Source organism: Diabrotica virgifera, chromosome 2 (assembly GCF_917563875.1).
Source record: "Diabrotica virgifera virgifera chromosome 2, PGI_DIABVI_V3a".
Lineage (NCBI taxonomy): Eukaryota > Metazoa > Arthropoda > Insecta > Coleoptera > Chrysomelidae > Diabrotica > Diabrotica virgifera.
Window position 1 is genome coordinate 158,354,749 of NC_065444.1, and position 12,100 is coordinate 158,366,848.

At 31.7% G+C, this 12,100-nt stretch overlaps 1 protein-coding gene across 1 annotated transcript in view; it reads left to right on the forward strand.

Moving 5' to 3' along the window:
• The window catches only part of LOC114330641 (probable RNA-directed DNA polymerase from transposon BS), a 212,038-nt gene that overhangs the window by 187,633 nt on the left and 12,305 nt on the right, over positions 1-12,100 (forward strand). Inside the window, exons 5-6 of the mRNA XM_028280042.2 lie at positions 3,867-4,028; positions 10,143-10,245. Of these exons, the coding sequence (XP_028135843.2) occupies positions 3,867-4,028; positions 10,143-10,245 (265 nt within the window). The remainder of the gene's footprint in view (positions 1-3,866; positions 4,029-10,142; positions 10,246-12,100) is intronic.

Here is a 12,100-nt window from a genome sequence, read left to right on the forward strand (position 1 = left end):
ACAGGGCTGGATCTAGTTCAAATGCGTTTATAGACAATTTGTTGATATTTTTGTCTTTATATGGAAATTTAAAATTTAGATTTATGTTAGCTGGATATTATAATTTATTAATGCTAGATTACTTAAACCTAAATTATTGTACACATTAAATAAATTAAGGAAGTAAACTACGTATAAAAATTTTGGAAAAGAGCTATTCGCTGCTCTTGTTCAAAAGTCTTATTCAACCCTAAATCGTACCTTTTAGGTACGATTCCGACAACGACTACAGACGCCAGACGGCAACTGCAGATGTCAGTTGCAGTTGTCGCCGTGACCGACGTCACTACTTTGCACTATTAATCTTTATGAGTCTGATTCCGACATCGGAATGCAACTGTTGTCCGGCAGAACGTCAGTTGCTAATAATTATACAAATTAATAGTGCAAAGTGACGTCGGTTATGGTGACAACTGTAACTTCCGTCTGCAGTTGCCGTCTACTGTCTGCAGTCGTTGTCGAAATCGTACCTTTTAAAAAAATCTACTATATTTCGTAAACACAATTTATATATAAAAATAAATAAATAATCAGAACGCCAGTGATGATTTCAACTACGATAAAATCAACTTTCTTTGTAAAGTACAGTCGGAAAAATTAAAGAATACCCATGAACGAACATATAAAACACGCTGTATTTTCCTGTCACCGTGTCACACAAAAAATTGGCCAGCGCAAGTACATGTAATAATTATTATTACAAGTACTTGCGCTGGGCAATTTTCTTTGTGACACGGTGACAGGAAAATACAACGTGTTTTATATGTTCGTTCATGGGTATTCTTTCATTTTTCCGACTGTAATCTCGCTTGCGCTAATCAAAACAGTAGTGTTATACTTCACTGATTTCCAAATTTACTCAACCTTGATAAAGTTATTTGAAAATAAACATCAAACGTGACATACCCATATATGAGATAATAGAATTCTTCGTTACCAGTAAACTGAAATAATGAGTTAAGAAAAAGAAAAAGGAAACAGTGTCAAAAATTCTTACGTTTCGGTATCTTCTTCTTCTTCTTCGTTGATAATTAATCTCTTGCTTTTTTACTAAACGGGTCGTCCCCAGTCTGATTATGTGATTATTCTACTCTTTTTTTTCTGTTTAGTGTCCATTCTTTGATACACTGTACATTACATTTTCTTCTAATCTCTTCACTCTTCTTTAAATCTCTCAGCATATTTTCTGTAATTCTTCTCAGTACTCTGCCGTTTCTAGTAGCCTTTGTTGTGGCTGTATCGGGGCATGCTTCTGATACATATGTCACTATTGGTCTTACATTGGCTTTATAAATTCTTGACTTTATCTCAGGGTTAATATGTCGCTTTCGCCGTATAGCCTTATAAAGGTATCCTGACAATCTATTTGCATCTTGCACTTGATCTCTTCAGAGATGCATAGTGTAGATTAATTAAATCGTCTACAATTTTCGGTGTGAAGTACATAATTATTTTACCTTTGTATAAAGATGTTTCCGTCTTTCGTTTTCAGCGCTGCTCGCCGCTCACTTGGTCGACAAATAACTCTTAAGGTGTCGACCATATTTGTTAACGCTATGTGACTTTCTGTTTTTGAGAGTTTGTTAACTGATATTTTTTATTGTTAATTTAGTTTTGTTTCAGTTAAAACACGTCATGTTAAAGAATAATTCTTTGTCTATTATCCTTGTTTCTAAAGATAAATGTATTGGACAATAAAACAACAAAATGTTCACAAAATATATGACTAAAATACGATTTCGGTGTATACTCACACTTATACATTATCTTCCCTACAGGGTGTCTCAAACTTAACACCAGAAAAACATATCTTTTCTCCCACCCAGTATAAGTTCAAAAAAGAAGTTTGAGTAAACCTTTGCCCAATTATGTAAATACCAAAGAAAAATCTAAAATAATAAAAAAATCAGCGTAATCCGTTAATATGTTCATGAAAAATGAACTATGAGAATAAGCATAACTTTAGTTGACGCATAACTTTTGCAACTAAACTTACGTGCATAGAAATCGTATCACTTAAAAATTTGGTAATTTTTGATGTCTCATATTTCCTAAACCTGTTGGCCGATTCAAGTGATTTTTTCAACATGTTATAGTCTGACTTTTAACAATACCACTGTGATAACATTGTTACTAAAAAGGTAAGTTTTCATTGTATACCGGGTGTACCAATCAAACTGTGTTTTTTTCTCAAAATTCGCATCATCTTGTGGAATATTCTAGCATTTATAAAATACTGAAACTAAAACCCAACTATAGCCTCAGGTTTTCTCAATATTTTGTTTTTGATTCATTCGTTTATGTTGGATAATAAAAAAGTTAGGTACTTTAACAACTAGACATATTCTTCATCAATAGTTCATCAATTCTTCAGTTGGCTTTATAAAAGTATGTCCGCAAGTTTTTCGTTTCCGAGATACGGGATGTTGAATTTTTTCTTACAAACTGACGATTTATTTATTGATTTAAAATCAGTTGAGATATGCAAATGAAATTTGGTAGGTTTTATGAGATAGTTGTTACGGATTTTTTTACATAAAATTAAGAATTTTATATTCACCATTAGTGTGCATACGGTTAATATGATCGGTCATATTACACGTATGCGCGCTAATGATGAATATTAAATTCTTAATTGTATCTAAAAAAATGTGCAATAACTACGTCTTAAAACCCACCAAATTTCATTGTCACAACTCAACTGGTTTTAAAGCAATAAAATATATCGTCCGTTTGTAAGAAAAAATTCAACATCCCCTATCTCGGAAACGAAACATTTGCGGACATACGTTTATCAATCCAACTGTCATTCTTTTTTTATGCAGAATTACCCCTTAAAGTCTGTCGCACTTATCTAGAAACACCGTGTATTGATGAAGCATATGTCTAGTTGTTAAAGTATCTAACTTTCTCATTATCCAACACAAACGAATAAATTAAAAAACAAAATATTAATAAAACCTGAGGCTATAGTTTGGTTTAATTTCAGTATTTTATAAATGCAAGAATATTCCACAGGGTGATGCGAACTTTGAGAAGAAAACACAGTTTAATTGGTACACTCGGTATACAATGAAATTTTACCTGCTTAGCAACAATATTATTACAGTGGTATTGTCAAAGGATGAGGCTATAACATGTTGAAAAAATCATATAAATCGGCCAACAGGTTTAGGAAATATGAGACATCAAAAATGACCAAATTTTTAAGTGGGCCGATTTCTATGCACTTAAGTTTATGTTTATAAAAATAGAAAGAAAGAAAAAGGTTTACTAATGTACAATCATATGACGCTATGCATGATAATGTGCGGCCAAAGTTTATTTAATCACATTAAAATCTTCATACGTTCAAGAGAATGCTGAGAGTTGACTTTAAATGTAATACTTAGTTGTAATTATGGTTTCCTTGAAGTATGGGAGTTCACGAATAACTAAAACCTATTTTGTAAAACTTCCGTTTTAGATGAATACTTCAGAACTTAAGACCAACAATAACAACGAATTTAAAGTCTACTTTTTCTTACGCGGGAAAATCCATAGCTGTTCTCTTTTTCGTCGATAAATTATTCTGCTCATGAAGGGATAACTTGTAATATTCGGCCACATCACTTCATAAATGAAATTAAAAATTTAGGTAGCTTTAGAAAAAAAATTCTAAGGGACGTGTTTTTTCTACTTCTAAATATATATCATCAAAGTATCAAAACCGCTTATAGTGGAACATATTAACAAATTCAGCCGCTTATGTTCCTCATATTATTAATTCCCCATTCATAAAAAATATAATTGATTTTTTTTCCATTTATAATAGTCTAAATTCTTAGTTTGCAGAAACACGTAAAGAATGCTTCTGATGTTGAGTATCCAGCTTATGGTGTGACCGGACCAAATAAAGACATGTCTCCCTCTGGAGATCGTCGACTTGCACAATCTGCTCAAATGTACCATTACCAACATCAAAAGCAACAGATTATAGCCATGGAAAGGTAGGACCTATCTATTTATATTATTTAACCTTTTTTATGGCTTTAACTTAGACGTAAAGAATTGATAAATATTAATGAGTTTATTAGAGAAAAGAGATAGTTATGTCTAGACTTATTCAAATATGCAAATAAAAAAGTATGAAATATGCGCATAAATATGCAGTATTTTATGCAAAAATATGCATGTAATAAAAATATTTACAATATTTTTTTATTTACAAAAATACTTACATTATAAATACATAACATATACAATTATTTTAACACATAAATATTATTTTGAATTGTGGTAACAATAGATTATCAAATGATGTTCAAAATTTTCTAATAAAAACTTATGGCTTCTATCTGAATACATATATTTGTAACTAGAAAAACTTCTTTCGACATCAACTGATGTAACTGGGGCATTTTTCTTTACTATAATAGATGGTTCTAAATTAACCCATTAGCGCCGAGATTAATAAATTATTGATTTTGTATTATTTTTTGCAATATTAATAATGAACTGTGTTTAAATAATAAAAACTTCATAAAATATTTTTTCTGAGATATTTCATTTCTGAGATAATAAGTGTTGCCTTAAAGCAACGCTAAGCGCTTACACTACCTAGTTTTTGTTGAAAATAATAAACCAAAAAATTAAAGTAAAGATACAGTAAAGTAGGCAATAAAACAAAAATATATATTTATTCATAAAAAAATGTAATTCGATGAGAGTGAAACGGTATAAAACAAGAAGTACATAGTCCAATATCACATTTTAAACACATTGTTCTAACGATAGATTTACATGTTTTAGACGCACATCTTCTCTTTTTCCCATCTGGAATGTACTGTATCAAATGATTGATGGTATGGTGTCCAAAAGAATGTCATCCGATACTCGGCTGTCGACAGATGCTGTCAAGGAAGCCGACGGTCTTCCACTTCCTTTACTAAGTACATTATACTTCGCTAAATATGTGCTTACAATCTCTCTTATATAATCTAATTGCGATACCTTTTCTCTGCCAGTTTTATTATACAATGTCCAACTGTTATAATGCAACATCGAGCATCCACGTAAAAATTGGCCATTAGGTACCATTTTTTGCCACGAATACTGATCCGGTAGCAACTTACATTCTGATCCATTTAGTCAGTTCCTCCCATAAATGTATTATACTTGGCGATCAATTTGGGTCTAGAAACAAGTACGTTTCGGTTGAGTTTCTGAGAAAATCTTTATACTTGACCTACTTCTTGAGTGCCGCAGGATGATCCATCCACCGGACATATAATTGTCCATCATTTGGTTCAATAGCTGTTTCAAAATAACCTCGATCTTTTTTCAGAAATTCATTTTTAGGAGTTAACGGACATCCTCTGGGAACTCGGTTTTCGCGAATGGTTCATATTAATTCTCGTCAGTGTCTACATTATTTTTATCTGGAAGTTCAACAAAAATATCGCCACCTAGTTCATCATTATAAATTATGTCAAGAGCTTGAGCAAGCGAAAATCCTCGTCTAGAACAAAAATGATAAAATTTAAAATATAGGTAGTACAAGCGTCTAGAGTTGTTTTAAGGTAACGGCTGGGTTACAACAGGCACTGACAAGTAGTTATTGATCAATTCATATAAATTATTTAAAATATGTTTTGTTATAAGTATAATCAACACAAATTTAACATATATGAAAAATAAGTTTCATTTATATCGAAATTATGGTACTTACTCAAATCGAAAGTCCATTATTTTCACGTTCTAATATTATGCTCAACTTCAAATGCACCAAACTTACAAACAGTTCTTAACACCGCAAATAGATAGGCATAACCGAGTGTGAGCGATTATGGTTGATGGAATTTGCAAGGTCACACCTCTTTTATGGCTGTCTTATGACTTCAAGCTCCTCCCAAATACAGGCATGTCTGCCGTTGCTTTAAAGCAACGCACGGCGCTAATGGGTTAAGTGGTTCGGAAAATGCCCCAGCTAGTACTTAAACCACTTCAGAAAGAACCTGGTAACCACTATTTTTTCCATGGTTACTTTCAATTTTTAAAAAATTTCCTTTCCAATAGTACCTTTAACGTTTTGACACAATGACTCAAATTCTTTTATTAAAACTGGACTCTCTAACAATGACAATTTGAAGGATTCTAATTGAGTTATAGTTTTCTGGACAAAACTATAATTTCATTTTATGAATGACAGTTGCTCTTGGAGGATGTTATTTTGGAAGGCTTGTTTAGCTTCCAATAATAAAGATTGGCAATTATAATCCGTTAAAAGGTTAGTTATTATTTTTTTTAATCAACAAAATTATCAACATAGAAATTAGCTGCTTCCAACCATGTTCCCCAACGTGTTAAAATGGATTGCGGTGGTAGTGGAACAGCAGGAAGCATATCTCTGTAACATTGTATTCTTAGAGGTGATTTCAGGAATAACTTTTTGACGCTCGCTATTAAACTGTTAACTAGTGGAAATTTTTTTCTTACTTCCTCCGCAACTCTGTTAATTCCATGAGCTAAACAAGTGACACGTATTAAGTTTGGATAAAATATTTTTAAATTTTGTCCTGCTTTCACCATATATGGTGCGGCATCAGATAAAATAAGTAGGTAATAATTTATCATTAGGCAGAGTAGCAGGATGAAAAAAGTTTGCTAATACTTCTTGTAGAAAACGTGATATTGTTAGAGAGTTGGTTTTTTCCACTTGCTTACAGGAAATTAAATACGATTTTCGAAAGGTTTCATCGCTAAGTACACCAATCAATAAGTGCACAATGTATCTTCCTGACGAGTCATTGGTCTCGTCCACACATATTTAAAAGTAATTATTACCTATTTCGGTTTTTATGTTGTGGATAACTGAGAAGTATAACAAATTGACATTATTTCTCTTTATAGTTCGTTCACTGGGAATGTTTTGTTTGCAATATTTTTTAACAAAGAACTAAAGTTTTCATTAGATAATTTTGAAAGCGGTATATTAGAAGATATTAATGTACGACACAAGTCTTCGTTAAAAGTTCGTTATTCGGTTTGTTTTTTGGAACTTGAATGAAGGCACTTGGACACTGAAGGTAGATATTTTTCACCGGATGTGGTTTTTACTTTTTTAGCTAAATGTTTCGCGGTTCTGACATGTTGATCTCTTTGAAATTTTTTTTTTAGATGAAATTTAAAAAGAATATAAATATTCTATAGTTGTACCTATTTTTAAAATCTAAGATTTTAGAAACAAACTAAAAATGAACCGTTTTTGCATAACAATTAAAATAATTATATTAAATCAAATAAAAATCAGTGTAGTAATCTTGAAAATGTCAAGAAATGACTGTACAAGAAGGAAGAACCCCCAAACATTTACAAGAGGCTCTTGGTCTTTTCTGTTTACATTTATAGAAAAAATACTGTGAGCATAAATTAAAAGCACTTAATTAATTAACTCCAATATATGATATGTTTTTGTTTTTATCAAAATTAAAGCAAACCATTCTATTGTTAGAAAAAAATGTTCGCGACCTTTCAGTAAACTATTGAATGATTTGAATTTTAAATAGGTATCTTATTTTTAAGGAGTTTAAGGAGTTTAAAAAAATGCTTGAAAAAGGAAAAAATACATCGATTTATTGCGAACTAGCCTTGTGTCGGTACTTTCCTTAAACATAATCTCCAATTTTAAAATCTTTGTTTGTGCCACCGTGTAATTTTTTAAAATAAAATAAAAAATAATACGTATGTACTTACGGTTTTGCCACAACATGAACAATAAACTTTATCCATATCCATAGATAGCTCTTTGTAAGGTTTTATCCAAGTTGAAACATTGCGTATTTTCGGCATTTTCAAAGCACAATAATTATTCACAATTAGAAATACACGTTGTTTACGCCTCCAATTTTAAAACAAAAGTGAAACTAAGTGAAACTGACGGTCAAAATAAAAATTTTAACCTAGAGACATAAACTGGCAAACACAAACCCTTAATTTCAGGACAAAACGTGACAAAACTATAAGCCGCTGTCTTTTATTAGTTACTATACCAAGAATTTGAATACCAAGTGATTATAAAACAAAATTAAATATTGGCATTTTCATGCTATCTGTAAGTTTGAATATAAAAATATATAGTTAACACCAAATTTTCAAATTAAGTGCACTTTATGCTCACTTTTATAAAAATATGCAAAATTTGTCATTTTTGCATTTTTATGCATTATATGCAAAATATGCAATTTGCCTATTTGCCTAAGTCTAGTTATGTCCATTGTATTTACTTTTGTAATTTAAAAAAGGTATAAAAAATATTTCAAAGAATTTTGAAAATGGTTAATCTTGTTAAGACAACTAACCAATACAAATGTACCCACTAGTGGAATCAGCAATGGAAGTGTTAATAATCTCTTCACATGCCATTTCAGGATCGTCCGACGTTGATATCAACATCGTAAAGGCTTGTCGATCTTATGTGACAGAATAATTCTCCTGTATTTGACATCTGCATGCATGAATGTTTTTAGCAAAGAAGCCTGCTCTCTTCCGACACCTCTCTGACTTTGTATTTTGCCTTTCAAAATTAGTTTTAAGATCCTGTATAAAGAATTGCTTTCCCTCAATATAATATGTTCCACATATTTTTAGGTGTCTCTTATTCTATTTTTTCTTGTAGGACACGGTAGCGTTTATTTTAGCATCTCACAGCTTTTGTGATATTGATGTCCAGCTATAATACAACCTCTTCGGGGGTTGTCCTTTTAGTCTTCCTAAATTCGTTCTATCGACATGATCTCTCTATTTGCGGCGTCGTGCTCGTGTCCATCTCCTTATATCCTGGACATCAATTTTTCTTAATGCATCTTCATTCCTTATTGTTTCTCTAAGGGAAAATTCTGGTAGTTCTTAATAATCTAATTTCCGCAGTTCTCATCAAGCTTTTTGTTAGCGACCTTTAAACTTGTTTCCTCTGCGTATATCAGTACTAGTCTTATACAAGTTTGATATATCCAGCTTTTGCTCTCTACGCTCATATCTCCATAATTATATTATGATATGCCTCGAGTATCTCGCTATTCGGACTGCCTTGTTGACTTGTTTTTTCATTTCCTCTGCAACATATATATCGTACACATCTATTCCTAAGTAGTTAGAATTAAATGATCTGTTCTATTATGTTTTCGTTAATTATAAGTTTACATCTGATGAGGCTCTTGGCTATAACCGTCGACTGAGTCTTTTTGGTGAGATATTACAATCCGACAAACGATAGCTGGCGGGTGATCTTGAGCGAAAATACACAACGATAAATACACAATACTAGAAGGTTAGCCGCCAGGTCTCGCTTGTCGGATTGTAACACTTTTAAATCGTTTTTCTGTTATATTCAATCTGTAAAGTAGGCACCAGAAGTAATCTTCATTTCCTGCTATGATTGTTGTATCATCCTCATAGCAGAGAATAATCAAAGCTGTGTTTCCTACTTTATAGCCAATATTAGTTTCATTTACGCTTTCCATTATTTTGTCCATTATCACGTACATATTTGGACTGAGACTCTCGCCCTGTCTCATTCCTCCTACACGTTTACATTTTCGGTCAATGGCGTTGGTTGTAGATCTATTGATGATGTTAACTTGTGTGACAAGATTTTTATTAACAATTTTGATGCATAATGGAGCAGCGTCATTCCTCTGTAATTATGTGGGTCGGTTTTTAGTCCTTTCTTTGTATATTAGTATTATTATACTTATTTTCCATTCCTCTAGTATAGTTTTTTGAAATATATTTTCCAATTCTGTCACGATTTCTAGATTACCGTACTTAATAAACTTGTTATTGGTGCCATCAGTTCCTGGCGATTTTCTGCTTTTCAGTTTCTTGACTATCAATAAGTGTATTTTAAATGCAGCTAATACTAATATACTTATGTACAAATTTCTTGAAAAAGTAGGTAGGTAGCTACATTAGTAATATTCTAGAATTCTAGAAGTTTAAAATAAAAACCCTTTTTTTTTCACACCCAATGTGTGTTACCAAACCTTTTTATAAGAGAATTTTTTCGATTTTCTCAATTTAAATTAATGTCCCTATAGCTAATAAAATTTTATTATCAATTTTAGAGCTCCGCCCGGAGACAGGCATGGGTCTGTATCTGAAGCGGAAAGCGACGAGGAGAACGAAGAGGGTGATTATACAGTTTATGAGTGTCCAGGACTAGCTCCCGTGAGTATAATTCGCCCTTTCATTTATTACCCTCGCACGTACAATCAAATAAATTAGATATGACAAATCTACACTAGCGAAACAAGCGGTAGCCTTAGACTGGATATAATTAAATCATTGAAGGTTCAGTTCGCTTTGGTAATTGTCTTAACAAGCTTCTATAACGGATGTAATGAGAAGATGAATGTAATTAAAATTTTTAGTTCAGAATCAAAAAGTTTTGAATGCTCTTAAATTTTATTTTTATGTAACTTGATTTTTATCTGTTAAGAAATCGGCAAATATTGAAACGTATTTGTTTATTAAAAAAATATTTAAATATTTCGAAATAAAAAAAGTATAATTAAATTGTAGGGGAGCAAAGTATGCTAAATGTGCAGTCACTCGAGCGCGATGGGGACCTATTGGGTTGTGAAGAGTAGGTCCTAAAACCAAAAAAAGTTAAGTAAAGTTTTCCATTTTAGTGGGCGCTTGCCATTTTTTAGTTTAATTTTCCATTTCCAACAATTGTTTTTCCGATTATAACGTCATCTATCCATAATTCGAAAAAATGTTTCGAATAAAAGTGGCTTATTTTTACGTAAGGAATCCAAATCTGCAATAAAAAATGGGGGCTCCTATTTAAGATTTTAAAGTAACCTCCCACCCCACCTCTGTGGGTGGTCGTGTTTGGTGCGATTCGATAGATTTTTCAAAAATATTGAATAAGTGTTTTTTACAGTTTTTTAATCTGATGTTCATTTCGCGAAATATCGCGGGATTCGTATTTAAAATATTAAATTTACCCACCACCCCTCTCCGTGTGAAGTCGTGTTTGGTATCATTCGATAGATTTTAAAAAAAAAATTGAGCACATATTTCTTAGTTTTTCGATCTGTCATGCATTTCGCGAAATATTCGCTTTTTTATTGTGAAATTTTGTGACCCGCCCATTTCCTTACGCCCGGCTCAAATCGTCAGATTTTTGAAATATACACTCTTTTGCATATACTTAACTTACCTTATCTTAATCTGACAATTTAGAGTATTTTTAAGGCAAGATTTTTTTTGGCTTCCCTTAACGAACTCCCCGGGAGAGATTAAATATCCAGCAAACGACGGCACTGTTGCCAGATTTACCTTTTTCCTTTTAGCGGGAATTTTAAAATTAGTCTAATGCCACTTTGGTTTTAAATTCTTAAATTTATAACCTTACTTTTACAAGTAATTAGGATTATTTTATTTACAAATTTACATGTAAATATTGAAACAAGTATTGTACTGTGTCATAATTTAAAACTCATGTTGCGGTATTTTGAAAAACAAATTAAGCTCAAAAGAAATATACTTATACAGTACAAATTATTTTTTAATGGGAATGGAGATTTATGATTTCAAAAGTGAAAATGTGTTTGATAGTATAGATGGACACTTTTTTATTTTAGTATTAAGTGGTTACATAATTATTCAAAATATTAATAAAATTACTACTAATTTGAATTAGTTTTAATATGTATAATAATAGTATTAATTCTCATCATGTATCTGGCTAAATAGCTAAGCGCTAAAGCCGCAAAATAAAAAAATTGAAATAAACATTCTTAGTGGCCTAGCACCGCTGCTTTACCTGGGGGCGAGGCGAGTTAATAAATTCTATTTTATTATTGCAGTCATTTTGTGACGCCTTAAGAAGTTACATAAATGATGTCTTTAGGCTGTGAAATTTTAACCGTAGAAAGACATCTTTATGACTTGTATTTACATGGTATAGGGCTTTTCATTCAGTCATTTGTTTCGAGCTTCTGTCATGTGTTGTCTAATATTAATATATCTATATCATATGTTATTGGTATTGCCAATGATACAAACCAAAGAC